This window comes from Muscardinus avellanarius, assembly GCF_963383645.1.
Source record: "Muscardinus avellanarius genome assembly, chromosome: 2".
Classification (NCBI taxonomy): Eukaryota; Metazoa; Chordata; class Mammalia; order Rodentia; family Gliridae; genus Muscardinus; species Muscardinus avellanarius.
The window spans coordinates 6,822,055-6,846,534 of NC_137787.1; the positions used below are offsets into that span (position 1 = coordinate 6,822,055).

Here is a 24,480-nt window from a genome sequence, read left to right on the forward strand (position 1 = left end):
CAACCTCAGAGCCCTCTGAATGAGCCTCCCAGGCAAAGAGGTACCCTCCTCACCCAAAGAGGTACCCTCCTCACCCAAAGAGGTACCCTCCTCGCCCATTTTAGGAAAACGTATGGTCTAGTACTACTTAATCCAGGAAGTCAAGTAGAAGTTTCATTCAACCAAAAAGAAAAACCCATCTACCAACCTGCATGCAGGGACTCTCACTTCTGTGTGGAAGTCGAGCAGTAGTTGTACTCTGCAAAAATATGCACCCAACAACCCTACCCAGGCACAGAGACCCCCATCTCTATGGATCTCTGAACAGAGAAGACACTAGTCTGGCTTGATCTGAGAAAAATGAAGTCGTTTCTATTATCAGCCAAAGAGTACACTGGATGACTCTCCCTGGGCAGGGAGACTCCCTCCCTGGCAGATTTCCCAGAAGCAGAGCAACTACACCTGCTTGATCTGGGAAGGCAAGTACTAGCTCCATTCAGCTTAAAGGCTTGCCCAATGTCCTCAACCAGATAGGGAAACTGACACCCCTGGGCATCTCAGGGAAGAAAGTGCTAAACCTTCTTGGCTTGAGAAATTGAACAGCTCCTCAACCCAGTCACAATTCCACCACTCAGCTGTACCTTGAAAGGAGGTCAGTCATATTGGAGCATTGCCTCTCCTGTCTATCTAAAGTAGGACAGTGCCAAAACTCTGAGTCTTGCCCAGTATCAAATCCTAAACAGGAGAACTGCCTGGCCAGAGAAAGCAATTTGCAACTGAACAGATCAGAAGCCACTGGTGTACTCAGCCACAGCACTGCCAATGGCCTCAGTGGACAGTGGAGCCCAGCCAGCAACTCCATCCAACAGCAGAAAACAGGCAGCCTACTAGAGAACTCAACATAAGCTTGGCTGTCCAGGGTTGTCACTAGCTGGTCCTTCGAGAATTAAAGGCCAGAATAGATAGTGAAGGTCTACTTCTGCCAAAGGACACCTGTAAAGATCAGAGGAAAGAACCATCCCTTCAAATGCACAGACATTTGATGATATACATCCCATTGTATGCACAGACATACAAAGACACAGTTATTCTGAAGGCGGAGAGAATCATGACACTTCCAAGATAAACTGCTCAAGTCCCAGTTAGGTGTCCCAAAAATATAAAGATCTGGGCAATGACTGACAGAGAAGTAGAATAATACTCATTAAAAACTTCATTGAGAGCCGGGTGTGGTGGCTCACGCTTGTAATCCCTGTACTTGGGAGGAGGAGACAGGAGGATTGCACTGGTTCAAAGCCAGCCTCGCTGGCTTAAGAGACTCTGTTTCCAAATAAAGATATAAAAAATAGGTCTGGGAGTGTAGCCCGGAGGTAGAAGGGTTTCCAGGAACCCCAGTACCACCAAAAAAAAAAAAAAAAACACTTCCTTGAGGCCAAGTGTGGTGGCATATACCTATAATCCTAGTGCTTGGGAGACTGAGACAGGAAAATTGCAGGTTCGAGGACAGCCTCAGCAATGTCATCAGACTCTCAGAAATTTATTGAGACCCTGTTTCAAAAATAAGGGCGTAGCCAGGCGTGGTGGCACACGCTTGTAATCCCAGCATTTGGGAGGCTGAGAGGGGAGGATTGCAGTTTGCAGACAGCCTCAGCTACTTAGTGAGGCCCTCCGCAACTTAGTGAGACCCAGTTTCAAAATGAAGAATAAAAAATAAGGCAGGGGGTGTAGCTTGGAGCTTGAATACCTCTGGGTTCCACCCCCATGCCCACACACACACACAAAAAAAATAGTGTGTAACTGGGGTTGTAACTTAAAGGCAGAATGAACCTGGGTTTAATCCCCAATACCACTAAAAAAGAAAAATCAATGAACTGAGAGTGGTGGCACACACCTATAATCCCAGTACTTGGGAGGCTGAGACAGAAGGATCACAGGTTTGAGTTCAGTCTTAGCAATTTAGAGAGACCCTCAACAATTAGAGACCCTTAGGAAATAGACACTGTTTCAAAATTTAAAAAATAATAGGAGCTGGTTGTGGTGGTGCACGCTTGTAATCCTAGCGCTTGGGAGGCTGAGACAGGAGGATCGCACAGGTTCGAAGCCAGCCTCAGCTACTTAGTGAGGCTCTCAGCAACTTAGTGAGACCCTGTTTCCAAATAAAGTATAAAATAGGTCTGGGAGTATAATCTGGAGGTAGGAAAGCCCCTGGGTTCCACCCCCAGTAACACACACACACACACACACACAATAGGGCTGGGGGTGTGGCTTAGAAGTAGAATGCCCCTGAATTTAATCCTCAGCACCAAACAAAAAACAGAACAACAAAAAGTTCAATGAACTACAAAATATGAATGAATAAGTACTAAAACTTAGAAATAATCACACACAAAATAAGTTGAATCAATCAGATTGTACGGCCATGTTTACAGCAACATTATTCACAACAGCCAGGAAACAGAACCAGCCCGAGTATCTATCCATGGATAAATGGATAGGCAAAAAAGTGATCTATAAATATAGTGCTATAGAATTTAGCCTTAAAAGGAAGAAAATCCTAACACATGCTACAAGGATATCATACTTTAATAAACCAATCACATGAGGCATCAAAGATAATCTAATGCACAGCTTCAGAGTGGGGTGGGAGTTGGCAAATAACAGGAGGAAGGGGAAATGATCAACTATTGTTTAATGGGTCCGACTTTGGAGATAAGTGATGGTGGTGGCTGCACAGCAATGCGATGTACTTGGTGCTAAAGTGTCCACGTGAGCATGGAAAGATTGTAAATTCTATCGGATGCAACTTCACCACTTTTAAAAACTTGCTTTAGTAGAATAGTAGAAGGGTATATGGGGAGGGAGGGATGAAGAGAGAAAAGGAGACCATGAAAGAAACAGTTCAAAGATAACTTCAGAAGAAGTTTCAATACCAATCTCGATGATATGTACTGGGATGGGGACAAGGAATGGGACCTGGAAGGAAACACACCAGGTGCTGGGTGCATGGATGTTTCTATCATACTGAACTTCAATATGATGTGCAATTATAATGCACCAATAAAAATATATTAAAAGGGACTTATTAAAATGCATCCAATCAAGGTGATACACCATAAAACTAAGTTTAAAAAAATCAAGACCTGTAATCATCTCCATAGACACAGAAGAAGCATTTGGCAAGATCCAAAATCCATTCTTGATTAAAATTCCCAGCAAACCAGGAAGAAGAAAGGAAAGTTGTGAGCCTAATACAAGGCACCCTAGAAAAACCCACAGTAGGCACCATACTCAGTGGAGAATGGCAGCCTGCTTACCCCTCAGATGAGATTCAAGTCCAGGATGGCTGCTCACAACCCCACTCACCCTGGTTCTGTAATAGTGACAGGATAAGGCAAAGGCAATGGAGGCTCTACCTGACCTCCCTGTTCAGGAAGTCTCATCGGAAAAGAAAAACTAAAGGCTTCCTGGAGAGATCGTCAATGTCTACCACATGTCCACTCACACATCTTAAAGGCTGGAAGGGGAAGGTGTTAATTAGAGTAAGAGGGAGGGTCTTCAGAGAGCTGCTCTTTCACTGAAATAAGTTGCTTAGGAAAGGTGCTGTGGTTTGGATACAGAATGTCCCTTATAGTTCCACGGCTTTGAGGCTTGATCCCCAGCGTGGCACTATGGAGAGGTGGTAGCACCTTTAAGAGTGGGGTATGTGGGAGGTCTCTGTGGCCTTGAGGAGGCCAGTGGAGCCTAGCCTTCCTCTTCCTCTCTTTCACTGACCAGCTGCCATGACGGGAACAGCTTTGCACCATCACGAGGTCTCTGCCCTGACCTCGTGATGGGACCAACCAGCCATGCACTGAAACTTCCAAAACTGTGGGTCCAAAGAAAATTCTTCTCTTTACAAGCTGAAGGTCTTGGGTCCTGCTATGGTAAGTAACCAAAGGTTAGCAAACACAGGGGGCTGGCTCCAAGAGCCGGCGCTACTTGGCTGCACTTTTGCAGGTGTGAGGCCTCCAAAGGGGAGAAGTTAGGAGTTAGGAGACTTGGCTTCAGGCTCACCAAGGTCACAGGAGCACCCCTGCTTCTGGGACGCTGGTAGAGGAATGACTCATCCCCCTGTCTTAGCAAGAGAAAAATCCCAAAGTCTTACTGAACCCATCCCTGTGGGGCCGCCCAGTGGCCAGGTTCCCTACTTTCCAGCAATGTTTCCTGGGCGAGATGACTACATTTCCTGGCCTGGTTTCCCCTTGGAGAGAGACTTGTCATCATTTAGACAGCAAGCGAAAGGAGGAGGAGGAGCTTATAATCTCAGCACTTGGGAGACTGAGACAGGAGGATTGCGGGGTTAAGGCTAGCCTCAGCCACTCAGCAAGACCTTCAGTAACTTAGTGAAACCCTCTTTCAAAATAAAAAGTACAAAGGGCTGAGGTTTTGCTCAGAGGTAAAATGCCTCTAGGTTCAAAAAAAGATGAGGAAGAGCGATAAGCCCATGAAGTCTTGTCACCTCTGAACCTCCTGATGACAACAGCCAGCTTTAGTGGCTCTTGCTATCCGTCTGGGGACTCAGGGCCCACCTGTGACTCAGGACTTCTTGTGCCCGAACTGTGAACATTTCAGGGCAACCAGTATGAGCTGTCATCACAGCTGCTAAAGAGAAATGATGTCCAGTTACCCAAGATAGCAAACAAGCAAACAAGTTGTTGACAGTGGACCCTGCCCTGGGCGTTACCGGGGACTCGGGATACGTGGAAGGGTATCAAGCTTACCTAACCAGAGTCTCACTGTGTTTCGTTTCTGATAAGCAGCTGTTATGCAGAGCCTTTGCTTGGGGCTGAAAAGGTCCTGCCCCAGGCCTGCCGCCCCACTCACAGTGCAGGCTCAGGGTTCCTTGCCCCCACAGCGGTACCAGGGCAGATGCTGCGACCACACGTGTGCAGAAACCCTCACAGCAATCAAAGCCCATCCCAGGGGGCCTGTTTTTCTGTGTCTTTGATGTATTCCATTATCTAGGATTTCTCTCACCGTTTATCAAACTATGGATCCATAATCATCAAGTATTTCCTGCTGTTCTCCACCTCGGATGGCTTGAGAAGCACTTCTGGAAGCTTCTAGGTTTCACGAGGCTCTAGAAGCAAAGGTGTGTCTTCTTACCTTTCTGCAGGATGAGCTAACAGACAGCATGCTGAGCCCGTCTAGAGTCCTGCCAAGAGTCACATATTCCAAATCCTCTTCTAAACTACCCACGGGAACAGCCCCCTCCCAATTTCCCTGCCTCGATACCCAGTCCTGCCCCAAACCAACCCAGCAAAACCACTGGGAGATGATGCCTGCGCACCCTGTTCCGGCAGGTCCTAACCTGGCATCCTAGGACTAGGTTCCAGCACATTCCCAGGAGGTGTTTATTCCTTCTATCCCACCCTAAGAAGTAAAATATGGACAGGGTATTATTCCCTCAGGGTAATCGCTCGATACCACCATGCTAATCGTAAGGCTGACCAGATGGCTTGGAGAAAGAAGCTCACGAACTCCCCCAGTACTGTCCTTCCTTGGGAGGAGAAGACAAACTCACTCATCTATATTCCTAAGAGACTCTATCCTCCACCATGGAAGCACTTTTTAAAAGGGAGAAAACAGCCGGGCGTGGTGGCGCACGCTTGTAATCCCCGCACTTGGGAGGCGGAGACAGGAGGATGGCGCAGGTTCGAAGCCAGCCACCCTGGCTTAAGAGACCCTGTTTCCAAATAAAAATATAAAAAATAGGTGTCTGGGAGTGTAGCCCGGAGGTGGAAGGGTTTCCAGGAACCCCAGTACCACCAAAAAATTAAAAAATAAAAATAAATAAAAAAATTAAATAAATAAAAATAATTTAAAAAATTAAAAAATAAAAGGGAGAAAACAATTTTAGATTTATATTGTGTTAGAAGAGATAATGCAATGCAGAAAACCACCTTTGGGTCCTGATTCAAACACGAATTACAAATCAAAAGGAATTGGGGAAGGGCTAAATGAGTGATGTGTGCATGCGTGCATCTATCATATGGTACTCCATTGAGATGTATGACTACAATGCATCAATAAAAACGTTTTAAGTAAAATAAAATAAAAAAGGCATCTTCTCTCCTTATTTCTAGATTGTAGAAAAAAACAAACAATCTTCGGAATTTTAAAGTGAACAAGCCCATCAGGAAAAATACAGATTTTTTTTTTTTTTTTTTTTTTTTTTTTTTGGTGGTACTGGGGTTCCTGGAAGCCCTTCTACCTCCGGGCTACACTCCCAGACCTATTTTTTATACTTTTTTATTTGGAAACAGGGTCTCTTAAGCCAGCGCGCGCGGCTGGCTTCGAACCTGCGCTATCCTCCTGTCTCCGCCTCCCAAGCGCGGGGATTACAAGCGTGCGCCACCACGCCCGGCCAGATATTTAAGTTAGAGAGACAAAGCTGAGAATTCAAAAGCAGAAGCAGATATATGGAACATAGAATTAAAACACGGTAAAAATGCCTTTTAATTCCATAAGTAAAGAATGGAATTATTAGGAGTAAGAACAATAGATTGTCCTGTGAGAAAATGAATAAAATTGCATCCTTATGCTATATGCATTAAAGTTCTCACTGGAAAAAAATACTATCAATATTAGAAGAAATAAAAATATCAAAACATAAGACAGAAGAAATATTTTTATGTTTTGGGCTAGGAAAGACCTAAACCAAATGAACTCCAGAAACTAGTAAGTAAAAACTCGCCAAATTTACTACCCAAAAGTGATAATTCTGCGAGAAAAAGACAGCCAATGAAACATTATTTGCAATACACTTTTTTTTTAAGTTCAGTGTTGATACTCCTAATATTCAAGAGACTTCTAGCAATTGGTTTCAAATAGACAGAGTCTTACCAAAATTATTACCAAAGGTGAATCTAGAATTCACAGAAGAGGAAATGCAAATAGCCAAAATGTCTATGAAAAAAGGAATAAAAGCTGAAGCAGCTACCACAACGCTTTTGTCCACATAATTACCAAAACCTTAAGGTGACACCTGACACCAGAGATGGTATGGGAACAACTACAACTACCATATCCTGTTGGTGTCAGTGTGAGGTTGTCCAAGATGTGAAACCGTTTCTCAAAATTACTAAAATTCAAACTGTGCCTACCTCTAAATCCAAAAACCTTACTCCCAGGACTCTAGCCTACTTAGATAAGACCAATAACATGGAACTATTTGAATACTAATAAAATATTTGAGAGAATTACCACATTTTTGTTTGTCAAAGAAAACACTAGAAAAAGTTCTGCTTTCACTGTTGATTGGATGAAAACAGTATGGTGTATCCAAAGTATAAATTTTACTACAGATATCAAAAGAACATGTCACATCTATATGTAGTGGCTGGCAAGTGGGTCTGTGATTAACAACTGGAAAATTCAAAATAAAGAACAGTATGTCTGGCCTATTATTAAATTTTATTTCAACAAATAGATGGGAAATTTGCATTAGATGTATGCATATATATATACACATATAATAATTTAAAGATATTGGGAAAGATGTAGACAAAACTATGGAGAGCACTTTTCTGTATGGGAAAACATAGAATCGATATAAAGCGATGTTTTGCCAATGTTGTTATAAAACAATATCAACATATAATCTGAAAATTAAGTATAATATTTGTATATAGGTGTGTGTGTCAATGATGATGGCATTAGAATGTTTGTAATCCAACAATCAAATAAACTGGAGAAAAATAGTTCATTAAACCAGAAAAAACTCCAAATATGATGCAAAATAACAAACCATAGATAAATACGCAAAGCCAGGTTGTTCTGAACGTGCTAATGGAGAGGTGACGTACCTTGGGCAGTGGCTTTCCCCGATGGCAGTTGATCCCGCCAATGAAGACCATGTTGGGCATCACAGGCCTGGGATACTCAAACACAAAGTCACTTCTAAACAACCAAATGGATGTGTGGCTGTAGAGCTCCTCTGCCGTGACAGATGTCTGAAGAATTTCAGAGGCAATTTCTAAGGCTTTTCGGTAAAAATAAGAGCAAAATAAATTTTCGTCCAGCAGAGTAAAAAAGTTCTGTACTCTCTCCATGAAAGTCATGGCATCTGGGACCACCGAGAAAAATCTGGGAACATAAGAAAGCGGACTGGGGCACTGGGCACCGTCATCAAAATAATGGCAAATTATTACCCTGGCGAAGACCACTGATGGGAGAGAAAAGTATTTGGCCACAACAAGGCCACACATATCAAATGGATCCAGGAACACAGCATCAAAAGAGCTCTCCTTTATGTATTCCACCAGTTTCTTGTCATTAAATAAACTCCTACAGTGTGAAAAAATGATATCAAAAAAACCTTTGGATGAACCTACTGATATAGAAAACATATTTTGTTCCGGAGTTTTCCACTGAGTATCAGAAAAAAACTTGAATGCGCTGTCCAAATCCTCCAGGGTGTAAGAAGTTGAATAAGTCTTCACCGTAAAATTCAGAGACTGTCCCAGTTGCCAACTCACCTCTGGCATGACTACAACCACCTCGTGCCCTCTCTGGATGAGTTTCTCCACAACTGATCTCATGGTAAACCAGTGGCTGCCATCCATGGGCACCACCAGCAGCTTGCCTGCCTGGGCAAAGCCAGACACCAGCAGCAGACACACACACAGAGGGAGCGGGGCCGACAAAGGTGCTGGAGCCATGGACCGCTGTGGCTCAGAGCCGTCCTGCTGTTCGGATTCTAAGCTCATGCAATACAGCAGGCGGTGCAGGCATTAAATGTGCCACAGTAGTGGGCGTGTATTCATACATTCACACACACACACACACAAATCGATTGCCCACTGCCAATGATTTACTAAGAAAAACAATGATTAATGAGTAGCATTTGCTGATATACCCTACTTGCATGTCTTCCAGATTAGAATAATTCATGGTCTTTGTCTTGAGGTCATCCCCTCTACTGCAATGTGAGTTTAGAAGCAAGATTATTAAGCAATGTTTGCATTTGGAGACTCAAAATGATTAAAAAGTAAATATGAACAAGAACTTTGTTTTTATATTTGTCTAAAAGTTGGATTTGAACTTTATCTCCAGATTACCAAAGGTTCTTTTCTCAGAATGAAATTCAGAACCGAGTAGGGAGCGAAACACTGAAACATCCTTGGTCCAGACCTCCTCACTGGCAGGGAAAGTGTGCTTCATAAGGGCTCTACCATCAATACATACGGCTGCTGTCTTTTTCACTTTCAGCAGAATTCATGGCACATTTCTAAGCCCTCTGAAGGCCTCTGAAATACTCAAGTGGGATTAACAATGTCCTAACATGGACCACCCTGGGGGATCTGATCTTATGTGACTACCATGGGTTTTAAATACTTTCTCTTTGATACCTCCAGTGAAGAAGGCAGCCGGCTACTGGAGGCTTCTCTGAGCATTCTGTTCGATGCCTGTTTCTCAGATGCTTCCAAGCCTTAACGGAGATTTAGACCACTTCCTGGGCTCACCCCAATCACCCAGGAGCCCTGCCTCAAGAATCTATGTACTTGTCTCCCATACCCAACTGGGAACTCCTTGAGGTCAGGCGATAGGACTTCATGTCTCCACCCTCCTTCCACAGTCCAACATGAAAGTACACAGAGAAAGTACCCACAGAAGGCTTACTGCGTGGGACTCAATTAGATTAGGCAAGTTTCTAGATAATTCCATGAGCAGAGAACCAACAGCACCGTGGAAAGGGTACACGTCACTAGTCCATCTTTCCACCACTGGACATAGACTGTGAGGGAGAGACGGCAGGTAGGAGGCGAAGGGGCAGAAGTGTTATCTGTCAGCTTGGCACCACTGATCCCTTCTTGGGGCAGTCACTGATCTCATATAAGTTTGCCCCTAATAAGCCATACAGCTACAATGATGTTGCTGGGCACTTTCTTTGCCCTATCTGCAACCTACCTCACAGCCTGGAAACTACCACTTCAGCAAAAAAAAAAAAAAAAAAAAAAAAATACACTGCAGTTTCACTCTGAAAGGAAAGCATTCTTGAACTGTGTGTTTCTTAAGAGTATATATTGCCTCAGTTCCCACCTTTCCCAAGAAATAACTCTCAAAGCCAAGGCTTCAGCGCTGGCCATCTGCAGACCCAAAAGACCAGAAAGGCCTGGCCAGGTCACACATCTCACGATTGGCCTGACCAGAAGTCACTGCAGTATCAGCTCAGAGCTCCAACTGATGGCAGAGTCCAGACAACGGCTTCACCAGACAGAGGAGCCCAGGCAGCTATGGCTCCAGACATCAAAGCAAAGGCAGAGTGGTCCAGACAAATGAAGAGCAATCAACAAACCCTGCCTGGCTGGCGGGTCAGGATCCGGCCCTCCAAGGATCACAGTGGAGAGACCCAGTTTGACATGCCTGGACATTTGTAGCTTCCAACACTGCCCACTGAGTGGCCTTGGCCTGTTTTCTCTGCACAGTGCCCCAACATACTGTAACAAACCAAACCCATAGCGTGCTATTAGAATGTCGCCTGTCAGACCCTTATGAGTTCCCAGAATGGGCCAGACATCTTTCATGTTAGTTCAAGACGAAACTGCACATTATTGATTGCATCAAGGCCACCTTTGCTGTGACCACTACAAAGGGCCCCTCCCCTAAATGAAGTTGCAGAAATACAACAATTCCCGTTGCCCCGGACGTGATTCTGTCCATAATTCCCCCGTACAATTTCACTCTGTATAATAGCAATCTCTGTGCCACTTCTTGGTCTCTTGGCACCTTCAGCCTATGGCTATCAGTTATTTTCCAGTAGATTTCCCCCAGAATGCACGGGATAGACTAAATAGTAAATGAAAGTCTGTCTCTACAAAAGAACACCAGAAAAGGCTAGAACAGGCTTTGTCTCCTGAAATGCATACATGCAAACAGCTATTGTTGTTTCTTTGCCACATACAAGGCACGCTGCAAGCATTATCACATTTCATCTGGATACCAGCTCTGAATGATGGTACATGTGTATCTCAGTTGTCTCATTAGAAACTAGGTTCTTACCCAGAGTATGAAATGGCAGAGCTAGGGTATGTATACATTCAGATTTGGATAGCCCCAGATCTCTGTTCTCAACACTGTACTCAACCACATTCGAAGGCACTCCCGTGTTGACACCACAGCCCAGAGTACTCCTTCCTGTCCTTTGTGTTCATTACTGAAACACTCCAAGCACGAGTCAGCAGGGTAGGAGGACCTCTTAGTTGAGCCTCCCACTGCGGCAGGATTCATGCTGCAGAAGTGGTGAGAAGACTGGGGGAGACAGTAAACAGAACTGGAGTCGGGAACTTTCGAGAAGTAACAGGAAAGCCAGGTGGCGGTACATATCTAAATCTCAGTAATTGGGAGGCTGAGAAGGAGAATCACAAGTTCTAGGCCAGTCTCATCATCTTAGTGAGAATCCCATTCAAAATAAAAATAAAAATGGTTGGTAATATAGGTCAGAGGTAGAACCCCTCTGCGTTCAATCCCCAGTTCTGTAAAAAAAAAAAAAAAAAAAGTAAAGGGGAGCTGGGGAGTGTGGGGGTTGCAGAAAATAAAGTGAGTGAACCCAAGGAAGACAAAGTGACAGATGACCTTGATAGGTAGCTGATGGAATTTCAGTCCAAAGGGACCACAGTCCTGCCTGAAGAGGGCCCATGAGGTGGTTTGTCATGTTTTATATCATGTTCTCAGGGAATAACGAAGCTTCGAGAAGCTGAAAAGCAGAAACACCAGTAATAGGCACATGAGCCTCTGGCACCAGGGATTTCAGAGAGTCACAGAGAGAGAGTCAAAGGCCAATGGAGGATCTGCCTGGGCTTTCTGTTTCGGAAGTCTCCTGGAAAAGTAAAACCTAGGTGGCATCCTGTAAGCAGCCTCAACCTATTTATTTACACATCTTCAAGTGTGGACTAAGAAGGAAGGAAGGGGAAAGAGATAGAGAGGTCGTGATGAGGAGGCAGAGAATTCTAGGGGGCCGTGGGAGAACTGGCCTCTCGCTAAACACACATTGGTCAGGGAAGGGCTAGAACAGACAGCCAAATCCACTCGGCTCGTCCCATGCCAGGAAGAGATACCCATGGAGCCTGCAGTGCAGGAACCTTGGCTGACAGGCCCACCGAGGCAGGGACTGCTTGGGGAACACCAGAAGAGTGATAACCCATCCCACTCCTCCAGTGAAGAATCTGTGAAACCCTGAGTGTGGCTATTGACTGGGCAAATGCTCTCCTGTCTAGCAATATTTTCAACACATGACCTTACATCCTTGTCTGACTTTGCATGGAAGGGACTGCCAGCCCTTGCATATCTAGCAGAAGGCAGAGACAAGAGTGATAAGACCCTGAAGTCTTGTCAATTCCAGACGCATCATGATAATGGCCAGCTTATTGGCTCCAGTGTTTCTCTCTCTCTCTCTCTGCTAGGGACACAGAGGTCTCTTGTGATTCCTAACTTCTTGCTGCCATCACAGTTACAGGAGAACCAATAGCTAGTGACCAAACAGAGAAAAATAGGAAAGAAGCAGTTGACCTGGATTCTGCCCTGGGCTTTAACCACATTTGTACTCGGGATGTGTGATAGAGTATCAAGCATATTGAATCAAGCATTTTATCATGTGTTCTTTCTAACTAAATAGTTGTTATGCAGAGCCTCTGCTTGGGACTGAAACGGTGCTGCCCCCGGCCTGCTGCTCTACTCACATGCAGGCTCAGGGTTCTTCCCCTCTCCCCCAGCAACAGCACCAGGGCAGATGCTGGACCACACATGTGCAGAAACCCTCACAGCAATCCCTGTTGCCTTATCACCCAAGCCCATCATAGGGGTCTTACATTTTATATCTTTGATGTATTCTGTTATTGAAGATTTCTATCACCTTTTATCAAGTTATGAATCCACAATCATTGAGTGTTCTCCTGCTGCTCCTTCACCTCAGATGGCTTGAGAAGCACCGCTGGGAGCTGTAGATTTCACAATGCTCCAGGAGCAAATGTGTGTCTTCTTTTCTTTCTGCAGGATGAGCTGACAGACAGCATGCTATCTAGAATACTGTCAAGTGTTAAATTTCCTGAATCCTTCTCCTCCCTACTGCCATGTCTCGCTTCCCACCCCACCCCCAGCCAACACAGCAAAGCCACTGGGAGATGGTATCTGCAGACTTGTTCTTGCAGATCCTAACCTGGCATCTTTGGGCTGAGTTCCAGCACATTGCCATTGGGCGTTCAGTCTTCCAATCCCAGCCCTAAAGACTGAAATATGAACTGAGCCATTGTTCCTCCAGGGAGATTCCTCAGGCATCACTGTGCTGATCATCAGGCTATCCCACGTGGGTTTGGGAAGGAAGTTCGAGAACTCTCCCCATACAGTCCTTCAGTAGAAGAAGAAGACCAGCTGACTCGTTGGCCTCTTTCTCTTCCTTCTTCTTCAAGCACTTACTAAATACCTAAGTACTTATCTCTACCAGACCCTGGATTGTATTTTCCCTTATGGTCTCAATTATGTTCCTACTCTTTAAATGTCTCTATTCAATCCTTTCATACTGAGGAACAAGAGAACCAAGAATAACTCCAGCAGACATTTTTCTGGTTTTTTCAAGAGAGAATACTGTGGATTCGGCTCATCCCCTCTTAGGAGATGAAGCCTGATTCTGGACAGCTCATGAAGTGTGAGCATAATCTGCAGGGAACGAGAACAGGCCACCCCTCTGCACCCTGTCAAACCACATCTCCCTACAGACTATGGGGAACTCGTTGTTTCTTCCCTGATACCAAGAGGCCTTGGAGAATAGGGTATATTTTTGGAAAATCAATTGCATAATAGACATGATATTGGCAAAAACTTCTATGCATCCTATCTTGCAGGTCTCTTCAGACTTATAGTGGGAATGGCAGAACCTGATAACCCCAAAGTTGGACATGGAGTAAGCGCCTTTCTTCCTCTCCAAACAAACCTCTGAGGCTAAAAATCCTTTACTCTGAAGATGTTCTCATTCATCCAGGAAAAATGCTCCTAATACCAGGCATGTGCTGGAGGTATGGCAATATAAAGCCAACTGTGGTTCCTACCCTGCTGGAGTTAGAATACTGAGAGGTAATAGATGCTGCAGAATGCATGGAATAATTCATTGCTTTTTATCGTGATACATACTAAAAAATAAAAGTGCACTAAATACTGTGAGGGCCTGTATCTGGAGCATGTGTCCATGTCTAGGGATCAAGAAAAGTTTCCCAAACAAGTGTCATTAGAACTGGAATGAAAGAATAAGTAAACTTAGGTAAGCTGTGAGTGAAAGAAAGAGGATTCCAGAGAGGGAACAGGCATGAGGTCCCCAAAGAACAGTGGAAGATGGTGGTCTCAGAAGCTAGAAGCAGGTAGTATAGCCGGTGCCAAGGAAGCTCAGTGCAGTCAGAGAAGCAGGCAGGACTAGATGACTAGAACTTCATCAACGGCACTGAGGATGTCTGGCTTCCCCAAATCCATGCCAAGAGATCATGGGCTACAACTCGTCCCATCAGACCCATGCTCCATCATCCTGGCTCCTTTAGGACGGTTGAGAAGGACAGAAGGCACCTGGTAATGTTTCTCCATTATCAGCTCAATCTTAGTTTCATTAAAAATGGAACCCAGAGATGCAGGGTACCTTGTGATGTGATGCAATGCCATGCGTGCAGCACTTAATTATGGAGCCTGCCTATCCAACAAGTGGAATGTGCACAGTGAAATCTGTACAGAACCAGATTACAGGAACAGGTTGAACCCAAACACAACAGAGCAACCTGACAAACCAGAATGAGGACCACACGCAGGACACCAAGTCATGTTGTTGTGAAAAGTCACGGCATTTTTAAAGTTTATTTTTATGGTGATAAGGCAGACTTTATTCAAGATGGAAATAGTTAAGGAACCCTGGAATGGGGTCCTACATGGGGAGAGAGAAAAAGGAATTGTCTCCCACTGTGCTTTTTTTTTTCCCAGTACTGGGTGAAATTAAGAAATTCCTAGAAACAAGTTAAAATAGAGACACGGAGCTGGGAAGGGTGGTGCATGCTTGTAATTCCAGTACCTAGGAGGCTGAGACAGAAGGATCACAGATTCACAGCTATCCTCAGCTACTTAGTGAGGTCCTCCACAATTTAGTGAGACCTTGTTTCAAAATAAAGAATAAAAAATAGGACTGGAGGAGTAGCTTAGAGGTAGAATGCCCCTAGGTTCCATCATCAGTACCACAATAGAACAAAACAAAACAAAATGAAGACACAACATATCAAAATCTCTGGGACACCTTGAAGGCAGTATTAATAGAAAAATTCATAGCACTGAGCGCCCACATAAGAACAGAAAATTACCAAATAAATAACCTAATGACATACCTCAAAGCCCTTGAAAAACAGGAACAGTCTAACTCCAAAGCCAGTAGAAGACAGGAAATTATTAAATGAGAGCAGAAACTAATGAAGTAGAGCATAAAAAACAATACAGAAAATCAACAAAGCCAAAAGTTTTCTCAAAAAAAAAAAAGAAAAACCACTAGCCAACCTAACCAAAAGAAAGAGAGGATCAATCCAAATTAGAAAAATAAGAGATTAAAAAAGAAGATATTGAGCCAGGTGTGGTGGCACACGTGTGTAATCCCAGTATTTGGGAGTCTGAGACAGTAGGATCACTGTTTGTGGACAGCCTTAGTGAGACCCTGTTTCAAAATAAAGAATAAAAAATAGGGCTGGGGGTATAGCATGAAAGTAGAGTGCCTCCAGGTTGCATCCCTAGTAACGAAAAAAAAAAAAAAAAAAGGAGATATTATCACAAACAGTGTGGAAATCCAGGGGATTATCAGAAACTGCTTTGAAAAACTATACTCCAAAAGAATGGAAAATCTAGAAGAAATTGACAACTTTCTAGATACATACGACCTTCCTAAACTGAATAAAAAAGACATAGAAAATTTAATCCGACCAATAACAATTCAAAGATTGAAGTAGCAATAGAGTCTACCATCAAACAAAAGCCCAAGACCAGGTGATTTTCCAAGTAAATTTTGTAAAAGCTTTATAGAAGGTCCAATACCAATACTCCTTAATATATCCCATGAACTAGAAGCAGGATTTTCCCAAATACATTCTATAAAGCCAACATTATGTTAATATCAAAACCAAATATGTACACAACTCAAGAAAAGAAAACTTTAGGCCTATGGTTGATTAACTTAGATGCAAAATTGATAAACAAAATACTGGCAATGCTCATTCAAAACCACATCAAGAAAATCATAAACTACAACCAAGTAGGATTCATCCCAGGGATGCAAGGCTGGTTCAACATAGGAAAAAGAATCCATGTAATTCATCACATAAACAGAACCAAAGACAAAAATCACATGATCATTTCAATAGACTCTGAAAATGCATTCCAAAAAATTCAACACTCATTTATGCTAAAAGCACTGCAGAGAATCAGAATAGAAGGGAGAATTTCCCCCTAAAAACAGGAATAAGACAAGGATGTTCATTATCACCACTTCTTTGTGTGTGTGTGTGTGTGTGTGTGTGTGTGTGTGTGTGTGTGTGGTAGAAATGCCACTGGGGGTGGAACCCAGGGGCTTTTCTACCCCCAGGCAATACTCCCAGACCTATTTTATCCTTTATTTGAAAACAGGGTCTCACTAAGTTGCTGAGAGCCTCACTAAGTAGCCAAGGCTGGCTTTGAACCTGTGTGATCCTCCTGTCTCAGCCTCCCAAGCACAAGGATTATAAGTGTGCGTCACCACGCCCAGCTTCACCACTTCTTTTCAATATTGTACCTTCTCCAGGGACTACAAAAGCCTGATGAGACCCTCAATGGCTTTGTGAGCAGTTTTATGAAATGATTGACACTACCTTCATCAGCCCAGAGACTGTAACCTGGCAGCCTCTGCATGTGTCGAGGACAATCATCTTAAATGACTACCAGTACCCAATCTCCCACTGGAGATTTACTGAAAGAAATCCATATCCATCCAAAGAGACTTCAACAACATGGCATTATCATGCCATGATAATCCCAGTGAAATAATCCTTTCTTGCCAATCAAAAAGCCCAAACTCCAAAACTACTGCCAGTACAGGACTTGTACTGTACAGTACAGGACTTGTACTTCAGGCCACAGTCATGCCACTGTAGGTTATGCCTAACCTACATATCTTCTAAGCTTTCTCCCAGCCACTGCAGCCTAATTCACATCTTAAATTTAAGGATGCTTTCTTCAGTGCCTGTCTGGCTCCTGTGATACAAGAAATACCTATCTTTAAATGAGAAGAACCAAAAGCTAAACCCAAAAATGGGTATACATTTGGACTTGATTGTCTCACGGGTTTAAGAACCGCCCCACACACACACTATTTTTGGAGAGGCCCTGGCCTGTGACCTCAAGTGATTTCCTTCCTGCACCTAGGGCTACACCTTCTTTCAGTATATTGATGGCTTTCTCCTGGACATGAAACTCTTGAGGGCCATGTCACATAATCAGGCCAGCTGCACACTCTGGTTACAAGGTCTCTAAAAAGGGACCAAAGGACCAGATCTACCAACAAAAGGTGAGTGTTTGAGATTCACCATCAGGAAAGAGAAGAGACCACTGCAAGCAGGAAAAAAGGAGACAGTCCCAGCTATTTCAGCCAACTGGAAAGCCCTCCAAAAATTTCTGAGAGTGGTAGGACTTGTCACATCTGGATTCCTGATTTTGTTGTCACAGTAAAACTCCTTTGTATTGAAAAACTATAGTAGAACACAAAAGTTATTAAAATAAAAGGCTGAAATTTTCCCCTTCCTCTGTGTTGCAGGAAAGTATTACCCACAGCCAGATGGTCTGGTAGTTAATTCCAGCTTTCCAGCCCCTGGGCCATAGACATTCTGACCTTTGGCCAAGTAACTCAGAGAGGAGGAAAAGGGGAATTACACATAGCTGGCCTGGATTATATAAAAAAGAGAAGTATTTATTTATTTATTTATTTATTTATTTATTTATTTATTTATTTATTTTTGTGGGTTTGGGGATGGAACTGGGGCATTTGACCTCCGAGCTACACCCTCTGCCCTATTTTTTATTCTTTATTTTTGAAACCGCGAATGCCTTCCGAATGCTGGGATTACAAGCGTGTGCCACCAGAGAAGTATTTAAATTGAGTTGTCTTGTCCCTCTTCTCAGGCTGATGCTTTGTTCACACTGAGAAGGGACTCCCACCGGTTCCATCTCTTGGTTGCCTGGAGGGAGGGGCTGATCTTGATAACTTGCAAGGCTCTCACTCTCTTGGCTAGCAGCAGGCCTCTGGACTGGGGGAGGGAGTGGAAAACTCCTAAACCTAAACTCTACAGTAAGACTGTAACTACAGAAAGCCACCAGATGGAGGACTCTCCAGGCAACTGCTTGTAAACTGCTTGGCTTGTCAGTGACTTGCTCGGGAATTCCTCTCCTCGCCCTCCCCACACCCAACTTCCATCACTTGTCACATTTCAACACCTGTAGGCCCGCCTGCCCTCTTCCAACCTCACATGGAGCTCAGGGGCCGGGTTTTTGGGGTTTTCAGGAGCTATTCTAGCCTTGGCCTGCCAATATAATAAGCTTCCTCTTTTCCACCCTAACTAGTGTTGGGTTGATCATTCCAGAGAATGTCTACAACAAAACAACAACAATCCTTTAAACAACTTAAAAGGCAACTCTTAAAAAGTCTTTCAACTTGTTTGTCTTAGAAAATAGCACTTCAGGTTCTGGTCCTGCAACCCATGCTAAGCTTACTGTATAAAAACTTGTATACAGCTAAAGGTGGTACATACCTTGAATTTTCACTCTACTGCCATATAGCAAATGAGCCACTGACCAAGGTCTGTGAAAAAACCCCTAACGTAAAATCACTCAGGGAGGCCAGACTCAAAAACAAGCCACAGACCAAGTTTTGTCATTAAAGTCACCCGGGGGCCGCGTTTCCCCGGTGGGCGGGAGGCAGCAGTGTCAGCTGGCACACGAGGCTTTCCTCAGCAGCTACAGTGAAATGGCTCCAACCAGGCAGATTACCCAGCAGCTAATCAGCAAGCCAAGCCGCAGAACCTGAATGACACACACAGCTCGCCCAGCAACTTCCTCAAGATAGACGTGAGCAACCGCAGAAGCCGGGGTTGCCAGGGCCACTTCCCCACCTACAAAATCAGGGTCATGACAAATCTTTCTGTTTTCAAGCCGCAGGAATCTATTGTTAGAAGAAGATACGGTGACTGAATGGCTGAAAATCGAATTAGAAAGAGAGCAAGGCCGCAGCTCTCCCGCTCCCCGTGTCAACTTTCTTTTAGAGGAGATGATGGGATATTTGGTGACAGTTTTGTTGAGGAAAGGAAGCAAGGGCTGAAGGACTTTATGGACAAGGCCGCCACTCATCCTCTGGCACAGAATGAATGTTGTCTTCATATGTCTTTAGAGGATGAAATAAAAAGCTAAAAACAAGACATGCCTGAAATGAGAGGTGAGAAGCAAAAACGTGACTATTAGTGACTCATATGCACCAGTGAAGAAGTTCTAGCTAACTTTTAGCATGCTGCACAGAAACTGGTATAACATGCCTTCAGTAGACTCTCATGTGCTCTTGTTTCGCTTTGGCAGCTGACAAGAAGTTAATCTGCTTTAGTGAAAAAGGCCTCACTCCAGCCTTTCTATACAAACACTCTTCCTTGCTCTTTCAGTGTGGTGCACACTATGGCTTCTCAGACCTCCCATATATTCTCCAGTGTCCTAACTAAAGTTACTGACTTGGTCTTCTTTGCAGTTTTTGTGCCATGTTTGTTTCTTGCATCTGATTAACTACACTGTTCCTCTTCCCTGTTCTTTAAAAGAAATGTTAAGAATTTCTTTTTTTGATGTGTAGTGTCACTTGATGTAACTCATGTGTAGGGCACTATACCATTTGTTTTCAGTGCTATACACAAAAGACACACACTTGTGTGCAGGACATATCTTCCTCCCAGCCTGGAATGCCCTTCACACGGAAGATCAATGAGGAGAATCTTTATATTCTGTATAAAAACAAAAATCAAATTTATATACTAAAATCATTTGTCTAAAAACTTGTTTTCAAATAAAATTTAAAATTAAAGAAAGTCACCCGGGATGTGATGGCTGCCCTGGGTATCACTTGAGAGCAACACTCCAAATATGTACCACAAAATTCAGAGAAAATAATAGGGATAACAAAACTGGGTTTTAATAAAAGGGGGCCAATATAAAAGTTCTACATCCCAGTTACCAAGTTGGCTTTCTTGTTTCCATTCTCCTTCTGCTTACCAAGATACCTTTGTTGTTTAAATTTGCCTAAAAGGTAAATATCCGAAAAGAACTGTAACTCATTAAAGTCCAGGCCACTGTAAAACAACTTGAATAGATTATTTTAATTTGTTTATTTTGTTAAGAAAATGCACAAAACTATTTCAAAATGTAAAGTTAAAAAGGAAATTATGGCCGGGCGTGGTGGCACACGCCTGTAATACCCGCACTTGGGAGGCGGAGACAGGAGGATCTCGCAGGTTCGAAGCCAGCCGCACTGGCTTAAGAGACCCTGTTTCCAAATTAAAAAAAAAAAAAAGTATAAAAAAAAATAGGTCTGAGAGTGCAGCCTGGAAGTAGAAGGGTTTCCAGGAACCCCATTACCACCAAAAAAATAAAATAAAAAAAGAAGAAGAAGGAAATTATGGCAAAAGGGGGCCAGTATTTAGGAATGAGAGATGTAAAAGGAGTATGAGAAATTTTGGTAAAAAATGATCAAAGGAGCCGAGCACGGTGGTACACACTGTAATCCCAGCATTTGGGAGGCTTGAGACAGAAGGATCGTGGTTCACGGTTCATGGTTCACAGCTGGCAGTTCACAGACAGCCTCAGCTACTTAGGCCCTTCGCCTATTTTGAGAACTTGTTTCAAAATAAAGAATAAGGGCCGGGCGTGGTGGCGCACGCTTGTAATCCCCGCGCTTGGGAGGCAGAGACAGGAGGATCGCGCAGGTTCGAAACCAGCCGCGCGCGCTGGCTTATGAGACCCTGTTTCCAAATAAAAAAGTATAAAAAATAGGTCTGGGAGCGTAGCCCGGAGGTAGAAGGGCTTCCAGAAACCCCAGTACCACCAAAAAAAAAAATAATAAATAAAAAAAAAATAAAGAATAAGGGGCCAGGATGTAGCTCAGTGGCAAGCGCCTGCTTTGCAGGTGTGGCGCTCTGGGTTCGATCCCCGATTCCAAAAAAGACAAAAAAAAAAAAAAAGAACCCCCTTCAAAATAAAGCATAAAAAAATAGGGCCAGGGATGTAGTTCAGAGGTAAAATGCCCCTGGGTTCCATCCCCAGCACTGCAAAAAAAAAAAAAAAAAAGGAAGAAAAGAAGAATATTTTAAAAATAAAAAGTATCTTGTATGTAAAGTTAAGTACATCAAAATATATGTGTACATTAAAGCTTATGAAAGAAATATTGCATGTGTGATAAAGATGGTTATATTTAAAAATTATTCAAAATGTTTACCAGTGAGGTTCTATTAAGATAATTTTTGTGTTTTCTACTATCTCTGTTTTCTAGTTAAAATTTCACTTCTAAAGTGAAAGTTCTCTATTATATAACTGCAATACTATATTTGTGCTTCCCAAATGTTAGAAATGTATAAATGGGTATTTGACACAACACCATTCAGTTTAGCTATCCCAGTCAATCACAGCCACCTGAAGCCAGTAGCTCAGGGGCCAAAGCCCCACTAGACTGCTCACACAAAAATCTGAAAAGTCAAGCAAGCAGGTCTTGAAGAGGACAGCTCGCCCTGCACCAGTCACACTCAAAGATGACAAGACAATGCACAGCAGACTGAAGAGCAGCAGAAAGGAATGCTTCATGCCTAACGTGTTTCTTAGAGTTTTCCTGAAAGCAATGTTAGGAATGTGGCTTGGAAATTACATACATTACATCATTGGTATACAAACACATATCCACAGGGGCAGCATTATAATATTTACTAGCCCATAATTAAAGAATTAGCACAAAATGGTTGCTTAATGCAGGAAGATATTCTAACAGCAATGACTATAAATGAGAAATCTCAGTTGAGCAAGGAAATGTTTATATTGTCCAAAGCCAGGTTATTTCCAATGTGCTAATGGAGAGGCAACGTACCTTGGCCAGTGGCTTTCTCTGATGGCAGTTGATTCCACCAATGTAGATTATGTTGGGCATCACAGGTCTGGGATAGTCCAAAACAAAGTCAGTTCTTAACAACCAAACTGAGGTGTGGCTGAAGAGTTCTTCCATTGTGATGGGTGTTTGGAGAATTTCAGAAGCAATTTCTAGAGCTTTTTTGAAAAAATATGAGCAAAATAAACGCTCCTCTAAAACGGATACATAGTTTTCTACTCTCTCCTTGAAAGTCATGACATCTGAATATCTCAATAGAGTCCTGGGGACATAAGAAGGAGGACTGGGGCACTGAGCACCTTCTTCAAGATAATGGCAAAATATCCCCCTGGCGAAGATGACAGATGGAAGTGAAAAGTATTTGGCCACAATTAGGCCACACGTATCAAAAGGGTCCAAAAACACTGCATCAAAAGCGCTCTCCTTTATGTATTCCACTAATTTCTTGTCATTAAACAAACTCCTACAATGTGAAAAGAATAATTCAAAAACACCACCACTGGATGAACTCAGTATTGCAGACAGTATACTTTGGTCCTGATTTTTCATTTGATTCTCAGCGAAAACTTTGAACTCACGGTCCCGTTCCTCCAGAGTATAAGATACTGAATAAATCTTTGCTGTAAAATTCAGTGATTTTCCCAGTTGCCAACTCACCTCTGGCATGACTATGACCACCTCGTGCCCTCTCTGGATGAGTTTCTCCACAACCATCTGCATGGTAAACCAGTGGCTGCCATCCATGGGCACCACCAGCAGCTTGCCTGCCTGGGCAAAGCCAGACATGAGCAGCAGAAAAACACAGAGAGAGAAGGGGGCCGGCAAAAGTACAGGAGCCATGGGATTATTATAGCCCAGAGCCGTCCAACTGCTTAGAATCTAAGCTCATGCAATACAGCAGGCAGAAGAAGTGCAGGCAATAAATGTACTACAGCACTGGGTGTGTATTCATAAATTAATAAATAACAATATATTATGCCCACTGCCAATGATTTACTCAGAAGAACAATGATTAGAATGTAGGCAGTATTTGTTGGCTTAACTCTACTTGGATGCTTCCCAGATAACAAAAGCAAATGATGGTTCCTTGGGAAGAATCAGGGCCTATACAGCAATGTGAGTATATAAAAACAATTTAATGCAATGATTTTGGACTCCGACAACTCAAAAAGATTAACAGGAAAATAAATTTGAGTAAAGATAGCAGACTTTTTTTCTGTTTTATCTTCAGATTTTTAAATGTTCTTTGCTCAGAAAGATATTGCCAACCCAGGATCAAAAGAAACACTGAAAATCCTTAGTTCCAAAATCACTGGCAGAGGAATTAGTCACAACCATCTCTACCATGCATAGGCATTTCTGATCATCTGGTTGTATTTGAAATAGGTTCATGCTCATTTGCCAACCATCTTAGAACCAAACACTAAGTTTAGCATCTTGGACCAGCTCAGCTGTGTACTGGCTGGGTAATGTGCATCTGTTCCCAAGCAGACTTCCAAAGGACCTGATGGAATCAATAAGCGTGTGTACTTTGATGTCTTCTCCATCTACCAGTAATGTTTAACCTTTTCTTCTTCTAGGCGTGTCCCATGACTGCCCTGCTGTTTTTCTTTATCTTGACCCAAGCAATTTGCTGGTTCCTGTGTTTAATCATTTTTATAATTCCTTGTTTAAATCTTTTATAAGAGAAAAATCCTGGCTACAGAAGAACAGGATATTTGCACAACCTCCTCTCCAGCCACCCCTAAAAATCAAATATTAAATATAATCATCTCTAAATTAACATTTCTAACTCCATATCATATCATGGCAGAGACTTAGCAGCAGCAGTTTTCTGTGGCAAGACTATGGAACAAGTATATGCTGAGGCCTCTGAGATGCTGAAATGGGATTAACAACTCACCTACATGGACTACTCCAGAAATTGATGGAATGTAACTATCATCTATGCTAATGCACTTTCTCTTGATCCCTCCAGTGCAGTAGTGACCTGCTTAATGCTTGCCTGAACATTCTGTTGAATGCCTTTCTCTTTTCTAAGATGTTTCATGCCCTAATAGATATTTAGATCTCTATTGTGGATTCACCCAGATCACCCAAAAGCCCTCATTTAAGAAATATGTATTTCTCTGCTATACCTATTGAGCTCTCCTTGAGGTCCAGGGACACAACTTCATGTTTTCACCTTCATTCCACAGTACCCACACAATCCCCTGCACAGGGAAAGTACACAGGAAATGTCTATTTCACTGGACTCAATTATAATAGGAGGTTTCTAGATACCTTCATGGGTGAGTTTGGTGGTGGTC

The 24,480-nt window shown here is 43.1% G+C and overlaps 1 protein-coding gene across 4 annotated transcripts in view; it reads right to left on the minus strand.

Moving 5' to 3' along the window:
• The window catches only part of UGT1A8 (UDP glucuronosyltransferase family 1 member A8), a gene marked incomplete at both ends in the record, with an annotated part of 180,478 nt that overhangs the window by 152,338 nt on the left and 3,660 nt on the right, over nucleotides 1-24,480 (minus strand). The window contains one exon of one of the 4 annotated variants that reach the window (XM_080689157.1): nucleotides 22,154-22,849. The exons of 1 other annotated variant lie outside the window; for it this stretch is intronic. In XM_080689157.1, coding sequence (XP_080545283.1) covers nucleotides 22,154-22,849 — 696 coding nt within the window. Of the gene's footprint in view, nucleotides 1-7,826; nucleotides 8,682-22,153; nucleotides 23,012-24,480 lie in introns of those variants that run through there. 2 more of the 4 variants (XM_080689156.1, XM_080689158.1) reach the window with 2 other exon arrangements.